At 37.8% G+C, this 26,891-nt stretch overlaps 1 protein-coding gene across 4 annotated transcripts in view; it reads right to left on the bottom strand.

Moving 5' to 3' along the window:
* The window catches only part of BICD1 (BICD cargo adaptor 1), a 250,083-nt gene that overhangs the window by 34,107 nt on the left and 189,085 nt on the right, over nucleotides 1-26,891 (bottom strand). For 2 of the 4 annotated variants that reach the window (XM_025283475.3, XM_025283477.3), the window contains exons 4-7: nucleotides 22,782-23,207; nucleotides 11,456-12,547; nucleotides 7,533-7,684; nucleotides 3,992-4,199 (exon numbers count right to left, since the gene is read on the bottom strand). In XM_025283475.3, coding sequence (XP_025139260.3) covers nucleotides 3,992-4,199; nucleotides 7,533-7,684; nucleotides 11,456-12,547; nucleotides 22,782-23,207 — 1,878 coding nt within the window. Of the gene's footprint in view, nucleotides 1-2,728; nucleotides 2,923-3,881; nucleotides 4,200-7,532; nucleotides 7,685-11,455; nucleotides 12,548-22,781; nucleotides 23,208-26,891 lie in introns of all 4 variants that reach the window. The other 2 variants (XM_025283478.3, XR_006550426.2) reach the window with 2 other exon arrangements.

Raw genomic sequence — 26,891 nt, 5'->3', positions numbered from 1 at the left:
TGACTATCAAAAAATTCTGATAAATTAACAGGAAATCGTTCTTTTAAAATGATGAATATAGATTGTTACCAGCAAGTAAATCTATAATAATCAATAACTTATATTAAACTCAAGAATAAAAAATACTCATAAAACCTATTACTTGCCATGGGTTTAAGATATTCTTGCATAGAACATAGGATTGGATATAAATGGCACACTTCCCCTCCCTCAGCTTAATGAAACATTATCTAATATAGTTTAGTCTAGCAAAAATATATATTGTCAACAATGCAAATATTTTTAGAAGGTAGAGTTTGGTGTGCACGGCTAATCAGTTTCTATTTATTTAAACAGAACCTTTTAGAAAATGTTGCTGGGTTGATCTAAGAATTTATTAAGGACTAATCTGGTTGGTTCCATGATATAAGATTGAAAAATCTTCAGGCTATAATAACAGATTTACTTCCTTCATACTTTTATTACTTTAACTTCAAATAAATGGTTAAAATATAAGTTTTATCAATGTGCTAAGTTGTAATTAAAATGCTTTTCTGGCCTAGTGATGATTCTGAAATCCACATTATTTATATCTCATCTTGTATATAGCAATCATTTCTAAGGTCTATGGCATTTTCTCATTATTCAAAACTAAAGAATTTCAGGTCACATAATAGTATTCTCATTCATGTATTCTGACTAGCAGTAGCAGAAAGATTCAGAATGTGTGAAAATGGGGGAAATGTAAGACTTTCAGTACATTGATATGCCCTTTTGGACATCACATCAGAACATCAAAATAGAGCAAAAAACTTAAAGATGTTCATTTTTAACCCAGTGATCTCACTCTTAAAAAAAGAATGGAATAGATGAGAAGTTGAATGCATGATATTTCTAACAGCATCTTATAACAAATAATGGAAAATCATCTCAGTGGTTAACAAGAGAGGAAGTGGTGATTAATGAAATGATAATATCTGAAGCAAAATTTATGATATAACCTTTAAAAATAAAAATAAGACTAGATAGTAACAGAACAATTTATATCTGTTAGTGGTTTCTGCAATGTAATGACTATGATATAAAATAGATATTAATGTAAATATGGATCAAGTAGTCATATACAAAACGAAAATAGCTGTTATTAATATTTATTATTAATTTTAGTATTATTGATATGTCACTTTAAAAATTAAAATACAATAGATTTACTTATTAATCACAGAATTTCTTTTCTAAGTTCTAGGAGATAATGCTACTAGGTCCAGTTGGAACACAATAAGATCTTTGGATTTTATTTAACTTAGGTGTCCTGATGAATCAGGACCACTTTGGGACTCACAGATACTTCAAGGTAGCTTCCAAAGGGGTCTAAAACAAGAGCAAAAGAGTCACGAAAGGAGGAACCTCCAGGAAAGTCTGGCTTTTTATTTTAGGTGAACATTTTGGCTGTTAGTCTCCTCCAACTCCTTATCACACTACCTATGTCCTCAAAGATTCTTAGAATGTTTAACTTGTACTATAAATTTTCACACCATATCTTTTAATCCCAATCAGTAGGCTGATTTATGAATCAGATAAGGGAAGTACAGTATTAGAGATCCAAAGGCTGAGGTTTCCAAAAAGGAATTAAGGTAAAATTGAAGTAATTTAAAAAAAATTTTTTTTTTTTTTGTGGCAAAGGTGACAAACTCAAAGGTTACATTAGGGGCCAGATGACAACAGAAACAAGTGCAGCAGGCTGGGTATATGTAATTGGCAGTGACGGGACCTGTGGTAAACTGCAGTTTGCCCTGTGTAAAAGCAGCAGCTACTACATAGCTCCAGCAGGTTGCTGACATGCATGAATGCAGACTTAAGGCTGCCAGGATCATTCAAGGGAGGCCAGAAATACAGCTGTCCCGGTGAAATCTCTTGAATTTCTAACTGTTGACAACTAACTAGAATTAGTTTTTAATTTTTCATTTCTTAGATAGGCTAATAACAGCTGCCTTTGGGCTTATTTTGTTTCACAGAATTCAAGTGCACCGCCTCTGGCCTATAGTTAATATGCAGGGATTTCCCAACAGAATGTTTATCTGCCAGAAGTCATATTTTCAAATGAGGCCCTTCAGAGAAAAAACAAAAAATATTAGAAAAATGCAAAACAGTGAAGCTAAAGTAAGTTGTGAGCATGCTGAAAAGCACAAATCAATAAGGGCTTACAAATACGAACATTATATTAAGACCTAAATGTTCCTGAGGAGCAAAACCTCAGAGGATTTTACTTTTATATTTTGTATAATTGAGAAGACATTCTGAGTCACTGCAAAAGGAGATCAGCCCAAAGAGCTTTTTATAAAGACGGCTCCCTTGACTGAAATTATGTTAAAAATGATCAGAAGAAAATGACAAAATTTGACCAAGACAGAATTGCTAGGAGCTACCAAACTGCAAATAGGACTGTGTGTCTTGCGTTGTGCCTGCTGCTAGTTTCCCTTCACCTATCCCATTCCTTCCAACTCTCATTTTTCATCCTTGGCTGCTAAAAAGAGAAGTCCCTGGAGACGCCTAAGAAATGACTGTCTGGCTGAGTAAAGAAGGAAACCGGAAGCAAAGTATAAAGGTGTTTTTACTTTAACAGTAGGAATTTATCATCATCAAAGTTAGACTCTGTGGATGGGTGGGTGTGAGTAGCTGGAAGGAAGGGGAGAGTTGGTCTATTCAACTCATCATTTGCATCACATGCACCCAAGGAAAAAATGTTTACCTGGTGGAGCCACGGTTAACCTTTTTTCCTTGCTGAGCCGGTGCCCTTGGATGAATTCACTCATGGAAGGGGGGCCCTTCAGAAGAAATGACTCTGTGGAGGTGGGATCAGGGGGAACTCTTAATAAATTCTGTAGGTAGGAAGCCCCTGAAGTCCTGGGACGGCTCTGATCACAAAGGGAAGGTGAAAATTGTCTTGCAGGAGATCCAAGAAAATACATATAGGAAACAAAAAAGTTTTACTTTAATTACCTTTCAAAGCCTCACCAGTGACAACATTATTTATATTGGCATTTAATTTTTTTAACAAGTAAATCAAGATTTTCACTAAATGTTTAGTTTCCATACCAGGATAAAACCCTATTTGGAAATTGTACCGGATACTGGAAAAGAGATTTATTATAGTTAGTCAGTTTGAACCACAAACAGAAAATATTTATATTGTTTGATTCTTAACTGAAAGTTCCTAAAATAAAATTTCACTATTAATTGAAAAATACAGGGTAAGTAATTCAACATCCAGGACTCTAGAGAAAGGTCATAAAATCAAGCCATTAATAACCTTATGAGTGATTTTTTTAAACAATATTCACATACTAAAAGAAAAAGCACAAAAAACCTGCTTTTAAGAAAAACACTATACATATTCCATTCTATTTGACTGAAATAGAGACATCTCCTTTCAGTCGGTCATCAGTTTTCGGCATATGAACAAAAGTTCCCCTAAGAGAACACATTCATATTCTTGCCTCATTAGAGAGAAGCTGATAAATAGCACCATTACCATTCAAATTATCGCCCATATAAAACATAGCTTCATTCTTAATATCCACTTTTCATCTACCAATTTTCAGGTTGGAGGTAAGGGAGAGGCATATTTACGCATACAAGGAACAGCAAAAATGTTAACAGACACTTGAAAAGTATATTATGGTTAACCAAGAGATGGGGTGTGGGGGACAGAAACAAATAAACACAATGATCAAAAGGTTTTAATTTGGAAAAACCAACATTGGCAAGGCCCATTTATACACCCACTCCCACTGTTTCTCTTCCTTCCCTTCCTCCATCCTCCACAATAAGAGCACATTAATTTTTGCAGTTAACTAAAATCTGGCCACTGCACCATACTATGAAGATCGCTGCATGCATACCTTTTCCTCTGAGTGCCACTGCTGACCCGAATGTTGGGTGTCTGTGGGCCCTGACTATGCAGGAGGTAAGTGTCTATGGTGGGCACGGTGACTGATGCCTCCCCACTTACTTTAGGGCTGCCGATCTTGCTCTTTCCAAGTTTGCCTTTGCTGCGACGGGACTGCTCATGGTCAAACTCTAAGTCCTCCAGCCGCTGGGTCAGGGCGAGTTTTTGCTGGATAGCCATTTGTAACAAAGTGTTTAGAGTCTTCTTTTCATCCTCTGCAGCTGCTAACTGTCTCTGCATCTCATCCAACTGTGTGACATATTCATCACATCTAGAACCACAACAGAAAAGTGGTCAGGGGAAAATCTTTGTGCAATTAAATTTGGGGTTCAGTTGAAAGTAATGAATGTTACTAGGATTTGGAAGTAATGGATGTAATTCCATTTTAATGGAAGTAATGGGATAGAAGTAATCTATTACAGTAGAAAGTTGGAAACAGAGCAGATTCAATAACTGATAGTTCATCTATACAGTGAAGTACATATGGGGGCATTCTTTTTGTTTTGTTTTGGCCTTGCTGTGAAGCATGCAGGATCTTAGGTCCCTGACCAGGGAACTAGGGATTGAATCTGTACCACCTGCAGTGGAAGCACAGAATGTTAACCACTGGGCTGGCCAGGGAAGTCCTGCTGCTGCTGCTGCTAAGTTGCGTCAGTCGTGTCCGACTCTGTGCGACCCCAAAGACGGCAGCCCACGAAGGACACTCTTAATGGGCGGTATCTTAAACTCCAGAGACAGAATTATTGTGAGGGCTGCTCCATGATGCAAAAAAACCAACAATAAAGTCTCAGGTAATGTATAAAGCATCATAGATGTGTTATAATAACTTTATAGTCTATACCTTTAGCATACAAAAGAATAACAATATTTGTAAAGAAAACATGTAGTTTATTTATATTTTTGAGTTCAGATTATAGTTGCTACTGATTTCAACATGGCACATTTGCCTGAACTAGAAACCTGAGTATTTTCAATGATTTGCCAACCAAATGATAAAGCAATAAGTGTCAGAGATGACCAAGATTTGCAGAGGGTTTGATACAGATATAGTTGGCTTTGTTCAGGTTTGATACTGCTGCACCAGGAGGATAAGCTCAGTGGTCTTTTTTCCAACAAAAGTGATACCTGAGCGAGCACATGTTCATTTGGAATGAAGAATTATTCACACAGTTATTCAGAGCTTTTTCTGAGTTTTTTTTACCCACTAAGAACACTCTTCACAAATCAGAAGATAGTTAATGACTTTCTGGAGTTACCAAATGTATAAACTTTGAAATTAACACAAGACTTAGGGCATTAAAAAAAAAATAGACTTTGTAGTGAAAGAATTTGAGCTCCAGGTGGGTCTCATTATTTTTTAACACTGAATGTCAAGAAGCACAGTAGGAATATTATAAGAAAAATCAGGGCTTAGTAAAATAACATGTGGCTTTTGGGACCCTGGATTTATTTTACTTGGTTAGATAACAATATTTAAGAAAATACAATGGAGTAGGCAGTTAATAACCTGAAAAAACAAATTTCTGTGAGAATACATTATTTTGGGGTAATAATTCTTATATAAGGAGATCGAGACATTAAATGTCCCTTTAAAATTTTTTTGATTTCCTTTTCAAAGAGGGAGGCATTATGCATGAAACCCATTCTCCTGTCCCTACCTCCCCATAGAGGCCAGAAGTATGCAAACTCTTCTGTGCTCTGACCAAGAAGTCAGTTCCCTTCAGTTCTCCTATACCCTTGTGGTCTCTTAGGCACTTAGGCACCTCATTGTCATTTCCAAGAGTCGATCAAAAAGTATGAGCTTGAGCCTTTTCTCTCCTGATACAAAAAGGAAGCTGGACAGATTCCAGGGCCCAGGATTTATTTTTACATTTATATTAGCTATATGCAAGTAATTTATTGAATATGCAAATAAAGCATAACCATAGTTATGCTTTGTGAATTTTATACCATTTGCATCATATAGAATATAGAATTATTTTTGTTTTGGCACTGAATTGTGACAGCAAAAAGGGAATTGCATCACTATACTGAACAACTCAAGATTCTGAAACCATCGAATCAATACTTTTTTTTTTGAATCAATACTTTTTGAACAATCATTTCAAGTCTAAAAATAAAATACAGTGGTGCTTTATAACAAAACTGGTTGGGGGAGGTAGTAACTAACATTTGCCTAAATAATTAGTTGGGTAGTGTGAAAAATTTGGTGATATATAACATCTTAGAAATCATAATTTAATTCACAGTATATTAAGTCTAGGCTTCCCTGGTGGCTCAGTGGTAAAGAATCTGCCTGCTAATACAGAGACATGGATTCAGTCCCTCAGATGGGAAGATTCCCTGGAGAAGGAAATGGCAACCCACTCCAGTATTCTTGCCTGGAAAATCCCACAGACAGAGGAGTCTGACAGGCTACAGTCCACGGGGTCGCAAAAGAGTTGGACACAACTTAGCAACTAAACAAGAACAACATATTAAGTCTAAGTAATTAGCTGATACGATAAATATTAATCTTCATTATGAAGATATCTTTTCATACAAATACTTGCTAATGATAAACACTTATGTACACAAAAATAAATATCAATGGTGATAATGTAATATTTAGCTATTTCAGGAAGTGGGTTTTTCCCCCTTATTGGAGGTTTTGTTTTCCTTGGTCTAATTCTTTTGGGTACAGAAGGCTCTAGAAAAAATATCTATTGTATTAACTTAAAAACATTTGTATAGGGAATTCCCCGGAGGGCCAGTGGTTAAGACTCTGTGCTTCCACTAATGGGGGCCCGGGTTCGACCCTGGGCTGGGGAACTAAGGTCTTGCAAGCTGCATGGCATGGCCAAAAAATAATAAAATAAAATAAAAACACTTTCATGTAAAAGAATTGCTTGATCCAGGGTGTCCAGTAGAGGGCTCTGGAAAACAGCACAAAAGGTTTTATTTTAGATTTGTTAGAGTAGAAGGCAATGGCACCCCACTCCAGTACTCTTGCCTGGAAAATCCCATGGACAGAGGAGCCTGGTGGGCTGCAGTCCATGGGGTCGCTAAGAGTTGGACATGACTGAGTGATTTCACTTTCACTTTTCACTTTCATGCACTGGAGAAGGAAATGGCAGCCCACTCCAGTGTTCTTGCCTGGAGAATCCCAGAGACGGGGGAGCCTGGTGGGCTGACATCTATGGGGTCACACAGAGTTGGACACGACTGAAGTGACTTAGCAGCAGCAGCAGAGTGGAATCTCGTGTATTTTCTTTACACTTTGCCCTTTTAGATGACACACTAAAGAACACTCATGATGCAGGAAGATGAACGCATACATTTTAAAGTCTTATCCCCATGAAGGAAAGTGAAGTTGCTCAGCTGTGTCCGACTCTTTATGACCCCACAGACTGTAGCATACAAGGCTCCTCCGTCCATGGGATTTTCCAGGCAAGGGTACTGGAGCAGGTTGCCATTTCCTTCTCCAGAGGATCTTCCTGACCCAGGGATCGAACCTGGGTCTTCCACATCGCAGGCATACACTACCATTTAAGCCACCAGGGAAGCCATGTACCACACCTTATCCCCATGTACCACACCTAACCTTGCAAGAGAAAACTGTTACCTTGTTGCAAACATTGCTCTCAGGGATGAGAAAGTTGCTGCATCTTCTTTCAAAGCCTTCAGTTCATTTCTAAGTTTTGTCATAGTTTCAGTCACCATCGCCTTTTCATTTTCATATTTGTTCTTGAGATTAGCTAATGCCACCTCAGCTGTCTAAAGCAGAAAAATGACAGGGCTTACAATTTTCATATCAGGAAAATCTATCATACACATTTCTTCATGCTGGGTCTATTTCTTTCATAAATAAAAAGTAAAATTGTCTAGGTTGAATTTCATATAAACATATATGTATACTTTGGACATAGGGCAATTTTTTATGTCAAAACATAAATATCAATCTATAATATGGATAAATTGCCCTAGAAGCCAGTTGTGAGCCAGAGTCATTATCAGTGACTAAGGGAAAGATATATAATAGTGTAGTAAATATTTAATGCAAATTATTGAGAATATGGGATTTTCAGATATGAAGGAATCAAAATGAAACTTTATATAAGAAGGATTTTATCAAGAAGTTAGGGAAGAAGCACAGCTTCCAAATGAAATACAATAGAACTCAAATATTCTTGTGTCATCTCTGTGCAGTGGATCTGAAACATAATAGAATAAAAGGCACAAGTCATTGCAATTTATAACATGAGTATGACAGAATATAAATCTGTATTATATATTTAAGGAAAAGAATTAACAAAGAATCAATTCTTTCCTACGTCTTAGTATATAATTTCTTTAATAAATTACAGTCAAATTCTTTTTCACAATCTTCATAAAAGCAGACATATATATATATATATGCATGTGCATGCTCAGTTTCTCCGTCATGTCCAGCTCTTTGTGATCTCATGGGCTGTAGCCCTCCAGGCTCCTCTGTCTATGGAATTCTCTAGGCAAGAGTGGGTTGCCATTTCCTACTTCAGCTATATATATAAATATGTAAAATTGGATGTGCCACCCAAGCAAGCACCACAATATTGAATGAATTAAAATATTTGTTTGAATTTGGGCATGTTTAAAGTTCTTGGAATTAAGAGGGTTTCTAAGTGAGAACTAGCCTGACACAGAGTACGAAATAAAAACAAACAAAAAATGCTGGCTAAATCAATGTATGAAATCAATGTACATTTAGGGACTGCCTGTTTGAAGTATAGCCTCCATGGTATTCATACTGAAGCCAAACTAGAAACACACCATTTTTACAAACTACTAACTACAGCGTTTCAGAGTGTGTAAAATATTCAATGCTAATGAAAAAAGCCCATTACTAATGAAAAAACCCACTAGTAACAGGATTTCCCAGAAAGACTACCATAGTTTCTTAGCATTTCTTTTCGTGCTTCAAGTGGAGAGCTTCAGCTTCAACTTTCTTATACAAAGTGCCAATCCATCTATAGAGATAAATAGATTCTTTTTTAAATTAAAACAATGTTGGGATAGCAATGTAGTTGGTTAATGTTTTTATTCTAAAGTCACAACTTAATTGTTTTTAAAATTTTTATTGTTAACATAACAATAATTTTGATTGAATTTAACTTTAGATTAAAAGAAGTTACTCATAAAATACTTCAGTATGTTCTGTAGTGCTGTAACTCAGTGGAATCTTTAGAAATATTATAGATTCAGAAAGTTATCCATAATGCAGAAATCAACCTGGGGAAAATGGGAGCTGTTTAAATTTTTTAAAAATTTAGACACAAAATCATTAAGAACAGAGAGTGAAGTTGTGAAAATGTAAATGTAACGAGTTTGTAAGCATGTGGAACCACATGGTCAGTTATCTAAGATGAGAAGAGAAGAAAGTGATGGTACAGCAAGATCTGAAATAGAAGTACAAAGTCATTTATTATTTGTGAAAAATGCTCCCAAAGGACTCTGACATATTTTTTGTTTGTAGATTTTTGTCCACAAGACTGCATAAAGCTTTTTCGGAATTAAGGAAGTCTAAGACCCATTAGCAGACTTGCTGACATCTGCATTTACCACATTCTCCTGAAGTTTATTTTTTAAATAAAAAAATCTTGCTTCTAGCCACAGAGATCTAGATGTAGGATTCATTAGTTACTGTCTTTGCAATGTTCCCATAAATTGGATTACAGTATATCTAATATCAAACTGTAATTATCTGTTCTACTCTGACATCCCCATAAGTCTGTGAATCCTTTTCTGGAAGGCAGGGACCATGTACTGGCCTTCTTTGAATCTTTGGCATTCATCATAGCCTAGTAGTATACAGAGGGTCCTTTCCTAACATTTACTTATTTCATCAGAAGACACTGTGCTTATAAAAAACCCTAAGATATATGAAAAGAGTTATAAAGAATGCAGAACACTTATGTTAATAAAAACAGGATTCTCTCTTTTTCCTCTATGACAGAATTCTTAGCTTAGCCTTAATGATAAACATTCCAAAATGTCTAAATATACTGGATGTCCTCTGTAGATACCTGAGCCATTCATGGCACACAGCATCACAGCAATAGCCCTAACATTATTAAAATGTAAACTAAAGGCATGGCTAGAAGTGTGTTTACATTTAATTTACTGAGGCCATATGGCATGTGACACTAATATAATGCAAATAGCACCACAAACCACTGTGAAAATTAAAATTCACCCAGAAATGCTTTGTACTGCTCTTAATTCCTACAGCACTGTTTACACCACTCTAAAGTGCTTGATGATTGGTCCTATCTTGTAAACAGTTACAGGCATATATTGAAATTCTACTAGATTACTAGTCACTTATTTTTGCATCCCTACTTACTAACTGCCATGAAAGATGCAATTAGTGAATGCTTATTGACAAATTCTCTTGGTTGATCAACCATGCTTACCTATACATCTATGTCAGTTAAACATTTCAACACCTGTATTATAGACCTCCAAATTATACCAACAGGTTTATGGTAACTGAAGATAAAGAGGGTAGAAAGCTTCACTGTAGATACCCATTTAAATGCAAATGGAAAAGGACGTCTGAATCTGAAATTAACTTTCACTTTCCAACACTAGTATTGCTTACATTTGCAAGAAGGTATTTGATGCTTTGTTGCTTCTCTTTATTGATATTCTTTATTCACCACCCTTTTCAAAGGTGTTTGTCAAGTCTCACTTTCCAGAGAAACTAGACAGAGATTAAAAATATCTTCCCACCTGTGTTTCACAGCACTGTCACTCAAGTAAAGTTTGAGGGTAAAACACAAATACAGACATCAAAGAGATCTAGGAGTTGGTAGAATCATGTGGTAGCATTCCTGCTTATGCCCTAAGGACAAGATCTATGGTTAGGAAATTTTTTCTACTGTTTAAGCTATGACTCAGGTGAATTAACATCCCAAGTGGACCTAAATTTCAGATAAGTGGTCACTGACAGAGTTAGTGCATAATTTATTTTCTCTCTCTGCTTCTCTCTCTGCTCCAACTGCCTACCAGAGAGCCTTGCCAGCCTATTCTGCATCCCTCCATCTCCCTTTTCTACACTCAATGATTGCTGGGCTCCAGGTAAGTACCGCCGGGACTGCCTTTCTACATATGCAACTGGATTTTCTCTGTTTCTGCTTTAAATTCCTCACTTCTACCTTAGTAAGGCATAGCTACTCTCCTGTCTCATCCATTCACGCACTTCAAGGAAACTATTACGTTCTGACCTGGCTCTGATCACAGTTCATTTTATTTCTCTGCTGACCAGGAATCTGAACTCTCATCCTGATGGTGGTAATAGTGGTGTTAGTCACTTAGTCATGTCCGACTCTTTGTGACCCCATGGACTGTAGCCCTCCAGGCTCTTCTGTCCATGGAATTCCCCAGGCAAGAATACAGGAGTGGGTTGCCATTTCCTTCTCCCATCCTGATGGTAGTGGACACTAAAAACATTTAGGCATAAACTAAAGTGTTGGCTAGCATAGCTCATCAGTAGAATGAGATCACCTGTTTGTTGGCTTTCAGCACCGCTCTCAGTGTGGCGATCTGCTCCCGTTTGGTGCTCAGCAGGGACTTGAGCTTGAGGATCTCTTCCATTAGGGCTTCCTTGTCTTTATCGATCATAGGGGCCAGCTCCCGTGCTGCAGCTCTTTGACGAGACAGTTGCAAGGACCGGTCCACAGCTTTCTGCAGATGTTTGATTTGGTCCCGGATTATGGCATTAAGGTTGTAGATATTCATTGGCTCTTTGCGAATGTCACTTGTATCTAATACTGGAGATGATGGTGGGGCAGTAATAACAGGAGAGATGGTGGGGGTCTTAGTTGGACTTGGTTCTTTGCTGGCCTCTGTGTTTTCTTTTGAAACTGGTTCAGGTGAGGTCCTTGTTTCTACCGGGGATGACACACCCCGCCTGACCAACCGTGGAGACAAAAGTCCCCTGGGATCATCGGGGCCTTTCAGGCTGCCGCTACGGGTGACTCTACTTTGCCTGTAGTAGTCCAACATGACCCTGTTAGGGGTTTCATTATTACACAGACATACATGATGATAAAGCTGAGCAAGCTCCTCACTAAATGTCACCAATTCATCCTGGGCTGTATTAAGGGTATTGTGATTTTCATTGGCTATGCTGGTCATCTTTTGCAACTCATTCTCTATGTGGGCCATCTTCTCTCCACTCTCCTTGGTGGTCTTCTCAAGGCTTGTAACCTGCTCATCATACATTTGGATCTTACTCTCATACTTGGCCTTCTCTTCAGTATAGTTTTCTATAGATTTATTATATTTCTCCTTTAAGGCCTTAATTTCAGCTTTCAAATCGATCACCTCAGTTACTGCCACCCTGTATTTGCATTCAAGGATCTCTAAGCCATTGATGTCCACCTCATAGTCATGGGCCTCCTCCCCTGAGTCCCGGCCCTTTTCCCCATCTAGCTCCTTGAGCTCCTTGCTGCTCTGTAGGCCCCTCATGGCATTAACATGCTCCGTGAGCCGGTGCACCCGTTCGTGCTGTTCCGTCAGTGCCCCCTTGGTGTGTTCCAGCTGTGTCTGTGACTCCTGGAGATTGGCCAGAAGAATGGCCTTTTCCCGTTCTACCTGCAACGGTAAAAGAAAGTCTTTGAGTGACTTCAAGGCAATGCCAGTGATGAACTTGACCCATTCACATTTGGACACATATACATTTTAAAAATGCAGAAGAGACGATATTCCCATTACTACAAATTGAATTGGAGTGTGTTTTTTTATTTCAGTTCTGGTAGGTCAGTCAATCAAAAGGTACATCATTCCAAAAGAATTATGCTCTGTATATTTACCTGTCCAAATTCTTATGCCTTGCTGCTGCTTCGTCACTTCAGTCATGCCCAACTCTGCGACCCCGTAGACGGCAGCCCACCAGGCTCCCCTGTCCCCGGGATTCTCCAGGCAAGAACACTGGAGTGGGTTGCCATTTCATTCTCCAGTGCATGAAAGTGAAAAGTGAAAGTGAAGTCGCTCAGTCGTGTCTGACTCTGAGCGACCCCACGGACTGCAGCCCACCAGGCTCCTCTGTCCATGGGATTCTCCAGGCAAGAGTACTGGAGTGTATGACTTATACACAAGTAAATCTGGATAAGCTTCAGTTTGATAATCTATAAAATGAGCATAACAATCCTTGTCTCCTAGGGACATTTGGGTGATTCAGTAAGACAGTGAACTTAAACATCAAGGTATTATAATGCTGGGCTTCCCTGGTGACTCAGTGGTAAAGAATCCACCTGCCAGTGCAGGAGATACGGGTTCTATTCCTGGGTCAGGAAGATCCCCTCGAGAAGGAAATGGCAACCCATTCCAGTATTCTTGTCTGGGAAATCCCGTGGACAGAGGAGCCTGGTGGGCTACAGTCCATGGCATCACAAAGAATTGGACACCACTTGGTGACTAAAAAACCACAACCACAATTATAACGTTAGAGCTTGTTAACATTTGGGTAACTGTGGTCCAGTTCCCATACTTATATGGTTCTACATGACAAACACATTTATTTTACAAATTTGTATTTGTATATGCAAAAATAACTCATCTCAGAGTTAGGATATATTTGAATACAAATCCTCTTAGCTGGGTTTCATTAGATACAAGAGATTGTATTTGTATATAGCTGAAGATGAACTGATTTAGTCAGACTACTAAGCAATAATTTCAAATGAAAATCCATATGGTATTTGATGAAAAGTCAAGACATTTGAATTTTTGATGATAAAAGAGACAGAAAATCTCCTAAATAGTCTATGTAGGTATTGTACACAATCTCAATGAAATGGATTGTTTCAGGAGTTTTTTTTTTTTTTTTTTCCTCTCTTTCTCTTGAAAACTAAGTGAATTTTTCCTGAACAGTCTAAGTCATTATTTGACTAGTATACAAGAATACAATACGAAAAGCTGATTTCAGAAAGCTTTTTATTGGGGCTGGTGCACTGGGACGACCCAGAGGGATGGTACAGGGAGGGAGGAGGGAGGAGGGTTCAGGATGGGGAACACATGTATACCTGTGGCGGATTCATGTTGACGTATGGCAAAACCAATACAATATTGTAAAGTTAAAAAATAAAATTAAATTAAAAAAAGCTTTTGGATAAACTAAAAACTGGACCAAAACAAAATGTACTGAATATGTCTCAGGTTTGTTTTAGAGGCAGCAGTATTATGATGATTGAGATAATGCCTTTAGGAGAGTTTCCAACCCTGGACTTTGCTAATTCTCATTTAATGTAAATATTTTCTAAGTCTCAATTATAAATCTATCAGTTTCTTCATAATAGCACCTCCAGAAAACATCAAATAGAATAGTGTCTCTGTCATATATATATGCTCCACATACAGTACTAATTTCTACACTTAATATATTTCTGGTGGAATCTTTTGAATAGGGAATGATATCCAAATTTTATACACACACACGTATATGTGTGTGTGTGTATATTTTTTCTGGACAATTAAGGCTGCTCTGCCCTCCTCCAAAAAAAAGATAACTAAACTGTGGATAATTTTGTATAACTCTGGCATTACATTTTCACTCAGCTATTGAGGCTTGAAGTACTATTGAGGCTTGAAGTACTAAACTGTATTTGAATTTCAGAGAGCAGAGTTTAAACTATTTAAAATACATTGTGCTTTGAATTATTAAATGCAAGGCACTTTAAAGTTTAAAATTACTATTCATTTTAATTGTATATTTTAATCTCCATTTATGAAGAACTTATTCAAGACAGACTTGCTGAGTTAAGTATTATAGTCTTCTATAATTATATATAAATAATATATAATCTACAATGACTAAGAACATTTGCTTTATTTCTCTTCCTACAATCTCTATCTTCTATCTGAAACTGAAGATTTTATTTTGTGTAGTAGGCCTGGTTGTTTTGCCAGAAAACCTGAGTGAGTAATTTTTTGGCCACACGGCATGCAGGACCTTAGTTCCCTGACTAGGGATTGAACCTGTGTACCCTCAGTAGAAGCACAGAGCCTTAACCACTGGACCACCAGGGAAGTCCCATCCCATAGAAATTATTTTTAATTTCACTGAGTGTTTACTTTTAAATAAACACATTAACATGTATCAAGTACTGATAAATTCTTTTGTGAAGGAACAAAAGAAAAGATACCGGAATTTGCTTGTTAATATTAGGACTTTCACAGGAAAGAAATAAAAGCTGTTCTATGAGTTATTAATTTCCATAAAGTCTTTATCCTGGTCATCTGACTCTCAATTTGACACCTGAATGACTGGTGTGATTTTTGTAATGGGATACATAGTAAGGGCTTCCCAGGTGTGGTAAAGAACCTGCCTGTCAATGCAGGAGACATAAGAGACGGGTTCAATCTCTGGATTGGGATGATCCCCTGGAGGAGGTCATAGCAACTCATTCCAGTATTCTTGCCCGGAGAATCCCATTCCTGAGGAGCCTGGCGGGCTATGGTCCATAGGGTCACAAAGAGTCGGACACGACTGAGCGACTTCACTTTCACTTTTCACTTTCATGCCTTGGAGAAGGAAATGGCAACCCATTCCAGTATTCTTGCCTGGAGAATCCCAGGGATGGGAGAGCCTGGTGGGCTGCCATCTATGGGGTCGCACAGAGTCGGACACAACTGAAGCAACTTAGCAGCAGCAGCAGAAGCAAGCTGGACAAAGACTTAAAAAAAAAAAAAAAAAAAAAAAAAGGACAGGGGGGAGGGGAGGGGACTTTTTCAAGTCATTCTAAGAGCCAATATTACTCTGATACCAAAACCAGAGGAAGAAAAGAAAAGCCCAGGCCAGTGTCTCTTATGAATACAGACACAAAAATCTTGAACAAAATACTTGCAAACTGAATCCAGCTAGAAAACATGACCAAGTGGGGTTTTTTTTTTTTGGTGTAATGAATTGACTGTGGTGATGACTACATAACTGTGTGATTTACTAAAAAACACTGAATTACACTCTTTAAATGGGTGGATTATGTAAATCATCACCATAAAGCAGTTCTTAAAAAAAACTGTATAGACTCATCCCTTGTTGTTCGATCACGGATGCTTTTATTATGTTTACTGGTGGATGGTTTAAAAAAAAGTAAGACTGCTGAGAAATATGTTTGCCTAAAGCTTATTAAAGGTAATCTTTAACTGTAAAGTTTATAATAGTTTGACAACTTAAGCTGTCAACTTTGTCCTCGGAAACTGTATTTGTCACATTATGTTTTAAAAACCAGGAACTGACCAATCTTGTCTTAATTAATTTCACCTCAAAAATATTCTGTGAGTCTTTGTTAAACACAGATAATTGATTGGTTTGACTTTCTTTCTGTGTAGCAACTCCACTTCCAAGGCTTTTGACTTTGAACAAATGACATAACATATTTGTGCCTCAGTTTCCCTGTCTGTAAAATGGGGATAACACCATATACCTCTTAGTTGTTATAAACACCCACCAATAAAGCAAACATACATAAATTGCTTTGAACTCTTTGGAGACATACATAAAATTTCTATCACTATAGGAAAAATTAAAATTGCCTTTAACTGTATCTGAACACAATATGAATCGCCATTTCTTCCACATCCATAAGGAAATAACAAAACTTATTAATTTCAGTTTTACAGAAATATTACTGTTTTCTCACATCACACATGAAATTACATAGCTAGAATGATATTAAAGAAAACAATCCAGAGAGTTTCTTCTGTTTAGTCTGACTCTGTGTGATATGAAGTTGAGTTGAGTTCAGTTCAGTTGCTCAGTTGTGTCCTACTCTTTGTGACCCCATGGATGCAGCACGCCAGGCTGCATGAACAGAAGTTCACAGTGAACAGAGATTATTTATCAAAGGTACAAATTTTAGCACAAGCATAGAGACTCCTTTAATAGATTATATTATTTAGTGTTTCCAGGCAGGATCTACTTATTTTCATTCTAATAAAATGAATTAAGCTACTTGTCACTGAGAATTATTATTATACTTTATTTGAAATAACTGAGTTTTGACAGTGATCCAACTCTGGGAGTCACTATTTAAATTGTAGTTAGTATAGGTTTTTGTATTTATTATTACCATTTCCCAGCAGATGGCAGTATGATACCTTGAAAAAAAAAAAAAGGTCCACTTCCTCAAGATATAATACTGCCATCTCCATCTGCTGAGAAATGGTAATTATAAATACAAAGGGGATCTCCCCTACCCGCCTCCCCCCTCACCATTTCCAAGCAAGGTATCATAGAGACTAGTGATGGGGGCTAATTTATTACCTGCCCCTTTGTAAATGCACCTCAGAGACGTGAAGCAATTCACCCAACATTCCTGATACCCACGGCTGAAACAGAGGTTTTTTTTTTTGTTTGTTTGTTTTTCTTTTCAGAAAGAAGTTGAGTAAATACTCTTAGATGGGAAAACAATTTATATGCACAGATGGAATCGTATAAGTTAAGAAAAAGATGATAGGCTTTGACTCAGGCCTGCTGTTTTCAGAGGGTTTCTTTAACCCTAAGAAAGAAAATCTTAAAAGCTGCATATTCCCTGGTAGAGGGTGTCACATCCCTCTCTCTGCCCTTCTACAAATGAAATTAAATTTGTTTTTCACTTGTGAATCTGTCTTCACTTTAATTATTAGACCAGCCAAAGAGCCTAGAAGGGAAGAGGGGAAATTTTTTCCATCCCTACACTTTCTATAGTCAGAATATTTAATTTCAAAACACATCTGGCCCCAAGTGTTTCAGATGGCCATAGTGAAAGGGCATTTTATTGCCTCCTCTGAAGGTCCTAAACAATGATACTGACACAGTATGTGTTGTAAGGGGCTGAGAAATGGAATATTTCCTGCCGTATCAGGAAACAAAAGATGTCACAGCCATCAGCGATTGTACCCACAACTGCAGACGAACTGGTGAGCCCTGAGGGAACTCAGGAAGGAAAGAATACCTACTATCATGTATGAAACGAGTTGCCAGTCCAGGTTCGATGCACGATACTGGATGCTTGGGGCTGGTGCACTGGGACGACCCAGAGGGATGGTATAGGGAGGGAGGAGGGAGGAGGGTTCAGGATGGGGAACACATGTATACCTGTGGCAGATTCATTTTGATATTTGGCAAAACTAATACAATTATGTAAAGTTTAAAAATAAAATAAAATTAAAAAATTAAAAAAAAAAAAGAATACCTGCTATCTAGCAGCCATCAGATTGCAGCCACTTCCAACAGTGAACCCCGAGAAATGTCAGGATGTGAAAGCAGAGGATACTGGCCCCAGACAGCTGAGGTGCATATCAAAGGAATGATTTCAGTGAGCCCAGACTCTTGCATCTTCCCTTACATGGAAAAGCGCTAAATTCCTTGAGATATCTGGTTTTCCTTTAATCAACAATAATCTTTTGACGTTCAGACCATCTGCCCTTTGTTGCAAAACTTCTATATAACTTGGCTCATTCCCTTGCCTCCTCAGAGCAGTTCTTCAGGGTTATCTTTAATGATGCTTCCCAGGCTTGAAGTCCTAAAAATTGTCGCTGTATAAAACATAACTCTCAACTTTTGAGAGGCTCAGTTGGTAAAGAATCTGCCTGTAACGAGGGAGACCTGGGTTTGATTCCTGGATTGGGAAGATCCCCTGGAGAAGGGAAAGGCTACCCACTCCAGTATTCTGGCCTAGAGAATTCCATGGACTGTATAGTCCGTAGGGTCGCAAAGAGTCAGGCATGACTGAGCGAATTTTACTTCCCTTCACTTCTCAACTTGTACGTTATGAATATTTTTAAAGTCAACAGTGCCTAAGTGTTGTTTATTAGAATTGCCATTTTATTTTCAAGGCTCATTCACATCAGTGCCAACTGCAATAACTTCTAGGCAATGTCTACTGTAATGTTTATATAATTTACAGGAATTAAACACAAAGAAACACACAGCTAAGGAAAAGTTCAGATTATAAAGAAATTATGCATGAGAGTATACGTTCTGCTATACTTGTGTTCAACAGTTCGAATGAGATAAGTGCTTACAAAATATGCTGATTACAAGAAAAACAGGTGTTCACTTTACTTACAACAAAATTAGAAGTTAGTGTTCCTAGTGTGAGACTAGAAGCTTCAAATTCATTCCTATGTTAAGCCTGGTTTTTGTAACTAAATTAGAAGCATACTTTGGGAATAAAAGGCCCTATGCATGTCCCTCCACAGCTTAACAAATTGTCACATCAATTAAGCGCTCATGAAAGATTCAAAGGTACAAAGCTTTCTCATATATTAAAGAATAGTTTACCCAGCCAAGATTTTCTCACTCTAACCTTTTGCTGAATGAACATCGCTTTTCAGACTGTCTCACACTTTGAGTTTTAGCTGCCACCTTTCTGTATTCCTGCCAGCGACGACATTACTCCCATGTGAGATTACAATCCTTGAGCTAATCACCCAATAGTAACAGTTAATAGTAATAATAATAGTTAAATGGAGTGCTTAACAAATTAAAGACACTGTGGAGTTGAAATAGTGATAATAGTTCACAATTACTGAGCATTTATCATGTGTTTGGCCTTATTCTAAGCACTCTATATACATTAATTCATAAGTTCATGACACTCTGAGGAAAGTAAAATGTGTCCCAATTTTATGGGGGAAAATGCTGTCCTTCTAAGAATGACTCTCAACTAGAGGCTGACCCTTGGGATATTTGAAAAGTGTGGGACTTTTTGGTCAGTACATCTATGAGGAGAGGTAACTAGCATTTAATGGTTGGGAGCAGAGATGCTAAACCTCCCGTAAATCATCAGCCAGGCTCAGACAATGAGGAACTACCCCATCACAAATGCTGCAAGGTGGTTCCCACTGAGAACCACTCTCTTACTGAGAACTTGTTCTTCATCATTCTTTTTATTAAACTACTCTTCTCTTTTGGACTTTTGTATTCCCCAGCTCAGATGACATTTAGTATTTTATAAAACTGAGAACAGCTCTGAGCTTTCAACCAAATAGGTGATCTGGTTGAAAACTTTCAAGCTCTTTTACCCATAAAACCCCTACTTCCTCATATATTTTACACACTATCACCAAAATAAAAAGAAGCAAAAGCTTCCATTCAGTAATCTTTTATCCTAAAGCAACAAACATGATAGTTTCAGAAAAATTTTACATTAATTCTGTTCAGTTTGAGGGCGTACATTCTTATAAATACATGTCACATAAACTTTTTTTACAAGGAAATATGTTTTCTATTCACTTGCGTATATTAGTGTAAACTAATAGAAAAGTATTAACTACACAGAACTGGACTTTGCAGCCAACTAAAACTATAAGAAATTAATTTTCTTCCAGTGTCCATATTTTCTTACCTTGATTGAAATTGAACACTGAGAAAACAAATTCTCACTAATTATCTTTCAGCACCTAAAAGCACTGGAGAGGCAATGGCACCCACTCCAGTACTCTTGCCTGGAAAATTCCATGGACGGAGGAGCCTGGAAGGCTGCAGTCCATGGGGTCACTGAGGGTCGGACACGACTGAGCGATTTCACTTTCACTTTTCACTTTCATGCATTAGAGAAGGAAATGGCAACCCACTCCAGTGTTCTTGCCTGGAGAATCCCAGGGACTGGGGAGCCTGGTGGGCTGCTGTCTCTGGGGTCGCACAGAGTTGGACACAACTGAAGTGACTTAGCAGCAGCTAAAAGCACTGGGCAGGTAAAGTTAAAAGTAAAAGGATATGTTAACTTTTGATATAGTATTAAAAATGAGTCTATTATATTAATTTCATTGGTTCTCTAGTCTCCTTTCTGCTAACTACATTTTCAGTCATCATTTCTGTAGATGCAGAAAATTATAAGCCCTGTTTGCTATAAAAATAAGTGATTGCCAGAGTCTTAAGGCCTCTAAATATCAGCTTTATGCAAAGAACATTGGCAGGGTAACAGACTGAAGAATAGGTCTTAAACTCATCACCTGATCATCAAAAAAGCAAGAGAGTTCCAGAAAACATCTATTTCTGCTTTATTGACTATGCCAAAGCCTTTGACTGTGTGGATCACAATAAACTGTGGAAAATTCTGAAAGACATGGGAGTAACAGACCACCTGACCTGCCTCTTGAGAAATCTGTATGCAGGTCAGGAAGCAACAGTTAGAACTGGACTTGGAACAACAGACTGGTTCTAAATAGGAAAAGGAGTACGTCAAGGCTGTATATTGTCACCCTGCTTATTTAACTTCTATCCAGAGTACATCATGCAAAACTCCGGGCTGGATGAAGCACAAGCTGGAATCAAGATTGCTGGGAGAAATATCAATAACCTCAGATATGCAGATGACACCACCCTTATGGCAGAAAGTGAAGAACTAAAGAGCCTCTTGATGAAAGTGAAAGAGGAGAGTGAAAAGTTGGCTTAAAGCTCAACATTCAGTAAACTAAGATCATGGCATCTGGTCCCATCACTTCATGGCAAATAGATGGGGAAACAGCGGAAACAGTGTCAGACTTTATTTTTGGGGGGTTCAAAAATCACTGCAGATGGTGATTGGAGCCATGAAATTAAAAGACACTTACTCCTTGGAAGGTAAGCTATGACCAACTTAGACAGCATATTAAAAAGCAGAGACATTACTTTGCCAACAAAGGTCTGTCTAGTCAAGGCTATGGTTTTTCCAGTAGTCATGTATGGATGTGAGAGTTGGACTATGCAGAATGCTGAGCACTAAAGAATTGATGCTTTTGAACTATGGTGTTGGAGAAGACTCTTGAGAGTCCCTTGGACTGCAAGGAGATCCAACCAGTCAATCTTAAAGGAAATCAATCCTGAATATTCACTGGGAAGACTGATGCTGAAGCTGACACTCCAATACTTTGGCCACCTGATGTGAAGAGCCGGCTCATTTGAAAAGACCCTGATGCTGGGAAAGATTGAAGGCGGGAGGAGAAGGGGATGACAGAGGATGAGATGCTGGGATGGCATCACTGACTCAATGGATATGAGTTTGAGTAAACTCCGGAAGTTGGTGATGGACAGGGACACCTGGCATGCTGCGGTTCATGGGGTTGCAAAGAGTCGGACACGACTGAGCGACTGAACTGAACTGAACTGAATCACCTGACAAGCTTGTTGAACTAGATTCCTGACTCAGTAGATCTGTGAAGAGCCCAACAATTGTCTCCTCAGAAACCCCACGTGATGGTGGCTGTGGTGATGCTGTTCCTCAGACAGCATTTTCATTATCACAGGATTAAGGTATGGTCGGGAGGCAAGACTCTACACTATTAACAGAAAGCCATTTCACAGTGACATAAGCTTAAAGACTGGGACTCTCCCCAAGATGTTTGATTTGAAGATGCTAAAAATTTAAGGCTTAGCTCATGTACGAGTAAGAATGCCTTGCTTTCAGATTTATACGTCTTTTGTATTTTTAATCGTACAATATCCAAGCTAGTTTGTATATAGAAAATCCTTCTTATCTTTTAGAGCTTAAAATACTGTTGTGAAGCATAACGATTAATCTTGAATATATACATAGAGTTGCTTATGATGGGAAACTTCCTTTTCTATCATTTTTCCTATATAAAGCTTTTGAATTTTTTTTGTGAGAAATGCATCAAGATGCCATCTTTCCCCCTTCACACTCAATTGCCATCTAATTTATCTAAGAGATAAATTTCATAAAACAATGTAAATGAGAGATTTTGAACACCACTTTTGTATCTTTCTAAAATATTGTACTTTCAAAGTGCCTAAAGAATATTTAAAAAAATAATCGGGAAGTAAAATATGACAATAAGAAATCCACACCATGCTACACATAACTTACAGAAAAGTCACTAAACAAGCCCTAAACAAAGTTCTTACCTGCATAAGTTGCTGCTTCAATTTCTGTATTTCTGAAATGTTCAGCTCACTGAACAAGTCAGAAACAGGGTGGAGAGACTCTCCTTTCCTTAAAGTGGGAGTCCGATAGTCTCCATTCAGTTTCACAAGGGGCCCATGGATATGTCCGTTCATTTTGTCATCATTGTTGGGTTCACTCCCATCCTCAGCAAACTTGAGCCCATCAACTGAGATGCTGATATGGTTATCATTGAGGGTGATGTATTGGGAGAGCTCCTTCCGCAGGCTGTTCTTTTGCTCCCTTTCATTTTTTAAGGTCTCAAGGGCTTCTTCCAGTTGGTGCTCAGCGATCTCTTTCAACCGGATGGCATCTTCCAGTTGGCTGTTCAGCAGCACCGTCTCCTCCTCAAATCGCTTAATCTCATGCTTTAAGCCTTCATATTCAACCTGAATCAGATAGGATAAAGAAGATTCATAAAACTAAAATTTGGGTCTTACAAAACTGCCATTAAACACTCTAGTGGACCTAACATTTAAAAAATTAAAAGTCTACAAAATAAATCTAAAAAGCACATGATATATATATACATTTAAGGTAACAGAATGGTTTCTTTAGATACCCATATATATATAAATTCAGTTCCCAGCAGAAATGAAAAAGGTACCTCTCTTAGAATTTCTTTTATAGGTTCCACTGATCAAAAGGGGACACTACTTGCCTAATAAATCAATAACATGTTTTGTAATAGTATATCAGAATACTCACAATCCAAGAAAAGGCTTTTTATCATCACTATTACTTTGTTTTAAATTATTAATAATGAGGAAATTTTTATACTCAGGGCTAAGTTAAAAGATCACAGTATGAATATAACCTCAATAAAATATGTATGAGAGTAAGATGAGAAAGCAAAGAAATACTTCACATGCTTAAGGAAAGAACCTGGAATAACAGTGCCAATTACTCCAAAACAAAAGTGGAAGTGGATCAAGATAGTAGAGCAGGAGGACATGGATCTCACCTCCTCCCCAAAACACATCAAAAATACATCTGCATGTGGAACAATTCTCACAGAAAACCAACTGGAGACTGGCAGAAGATCTCTCACACAAGCAAAGCTGCAAGAAAGAGCCCCCCTAACCAGGTGATTGTGTACCAGCCCTGGCAGCTCTGCTTCAGGATGCCAGCTGGACAGACTTGGCGTCAGGCTTCAGATTGTGTTCAAGTCTGCTGTACATGTCTTGTTTTAGGACCAAACTTGAAGGGTCACGCTTCCTGGGGTGTGGTTTTTCTCATTGTGATACAGGAAAATAAGGGGATTAGTCAAACCAAGGTTGGATGTCTGAAATCTGTGCTCCATTATGTCTGCTAATATTCCAATGTCAATGGAGCCGATGAATTTATTCTGCTACTTTTAAGGCACTGCCAGGTTATGGCAGTGGGAGAAAGTAAAGAATTGAGAACAATGTAAATCTACCACACACTTTTATAATCACATGATGAGAGACTATTTTAAAAAACTTTTTATTGTGGGTAATGTAAAAATACTCAAGTAGTGAGAAGAGTTCAATAACTCCCAGGAAACCCACCACTCAGTTTCAACAATCATCAACTCCTGGCCACTCCTTTCATCTATATTTCCATTCACTCTCCTAGTTGGATTTATTAACTCCAAGATATCACATACTTTAGGATCTATCTCTCAAAGATGACTTTTTAAAAAAAGCATAGCCATAATTCCTTAAATAATTTCTTAAGAACAAGATATAATCTTAGTTATCAAAAACAATGTCAACAATTGGTTTGTATTGATACAGGAAATAAAACTCAGTGAAAAAGGATAATATATTATTACAACCATGCAATATAAGAGAGCAAATGGAAACTTAAGAAAATGTTAACAGTTGATCTTTAATGGTGCAAATAAAGGTGATTTTTAAGAAAAAAATACCTATATATTGTTATCAATATAATATTCTTTTGAATTACAACCAAATAAGAGCCTGTTCAAACACCTCCTTGGTTGTCAAAGTCCACAAATGAAAGAGATATCCCACTCTGAACACAACTGCCTTCTTTGGGGCCTTTTCCATGGCTCTTGCCACAGGTCATCCTTTAATAAGTGTTTTTATCTCCACAACTACTAAGAGGAAATATTTTTTATGCACCTAGGTGTCCTTCAGAGTGCTTTAATATCCCTTCTTGTGTCTCAATAAAATTCTGCTCCTGATAAATATTTGCTGAATAAACTATTGTGAATGAAAAAATAAAATAGAAAAAAATATGACAATGTCAATTATGATTTTAGATAGTAATATGAGCTGTTTACCTTTAAATATATTTTAATATTTATATGACTTTAAACCTTTGTTTTGTAAAGGATTTTAAAATCTAAAGGACAAGGCTTCCCTGGTGGTCTAGTGGTTGAGAATCTGCTTGCCAATGCAGGGGTCACAGGTTTGATCCCTGGTCTGTGAAGATTCCTGCAGGTCCCAGAGCATCTAAGCTCATGTGTCACAACTACTGAGCCCATGCGCTGCCATTACTGAAGCCCACATGCCTAGAGCCAGTGCTCTGCAACAAGAGAAACCATGGCAACGAGAAGCTCGTGAACTGCAGCAAAAATAGTACCCCTTCGTCAGAACCAGAGAAAATCTGCACACAACGATGACCCAGCACAAACAAAATAAATAAATAAATCTTAAATAAACAAACAAAAAAACACTAAAGGATAGAGATCATAGATAATGATCATTTTCATATATTTGTATTCCTTCCCACACCCCTACCCCTTCTTCACATAATCTCAATTCAGTGGCTTGTCTTGCAAAATTTTAGATAAGAGTCTTGATACAGATTTAATTAGGGTGTAGGTTTGGCTGATGTAAGAGAGACCTAAGTAAGAGTGACTTATTTGAGAAAGAAATTTGTTTCTCTCGCATGTAAGTATGGAGGTAAATAGTCAAGATTCAACATTCAAAAAACTAAGATCATGGCATCTGGTTCTATTACTTCATGGCAAATAAAAGGGGAAAAAATGGAAATAGTGACAGATTTTATTTTCCTGAGCTCCAAAATCACTGAGGACAGTGACCAAAGCCATGAAATTAAAAAGATGCTGCTCCTTGGAAGAAAAGCTATGACAAACCTGGACAGTGTATTAAAAAACAGAAACATTATTTTGCCGACAAAGGTCCAATAAAGGTATAGTCAAAGCTATGGTTTCTTCAGTAGTCATGTATGGATGTGAGAGCTGGATTATAAAGAAGGCTGAGCACAGAAGAACTGATGTTTTTGAACTGTGGTGCTGGAGAAGACTCTAGAGAGTCCCTTGGACTGCAAAGAGATCAAACCAGTCAATCTTAAAGGATATCAACCTTGAATATTCATTGGAAGGACTGATGCTGAAGCTCCAATACTTTGGCCACCTGATGTGAAGAGCGGACTCACTGGAAAAGACTCTGATGCTGGGAAAGATCAAGGCCAAGAGAACGGGGCAACAGAGGATAAGATGGTTGGATGGCATCATCGACTCAATGAATATGAGTTTGAGGAAACTCTGGGAGATAGGGCAGACAGGGAAGCCTGGTGCACTACAGTCCATAGGGTTGCAAAGAGTCAGACACAACTTAGTGAGTGAACAGCATCAAATAGTCAAGGGTCAGTATAAAATCTCTGTTTAATGAGGTCATCCAAGAACCAGACTCCTCCCATCTTATTGCACTGCCTCCTATACTAGTCTACACGATCTAAAGTTGCTTGACTTCTTGATCATTTTCCAAGCAGTGGGACAAAATAAGGGTATACACTCCTCACTCCTGTCTCTTTAAAGACCTGTCTCAAAGTTCGCCATATCATTTCTCTTTACATCCCATTGGCTAGTACCAGTTGCAAAGAAGGCGAAGAATGTAGTCTTCACTCACAGTAGCCTTGTGCCCAGTTAAAAATTGGGTAATATATTGTAAGAAGGAAACAATGGATATTGATGGATAGTCAGCACTCACCACGACTCACATAGACAGTGGTGGTGACCTGTGGAAATTCACAGGTCCATGATAGAATCACTTAAAAGAGTCAAATCATAAAATTTTCTTAGTATAACAGAGTCTGTTTCCTTGTATCATGGTTTC

This window comes from Bubalus bubalis, chromosome 4 (genome assembly GCF_019923935.1).
Source record: "Bubalus bubalis isolate 160015118507 breed Murrah chromosome 4, NDDB_SH_1, whole genome shotgun sequence".
Lineage (NCBI taxonomy): Eukaryota > Metazoa > Chordata > Mammalia > Artiodactyla > Bovidae > Bubalus > Bubalus bubalis.
The sequence above is the reverse complement of the archived record's forward strand: the minus strand, read 5'-3'. Positions and strand labels throughout refer to the sequence as shown.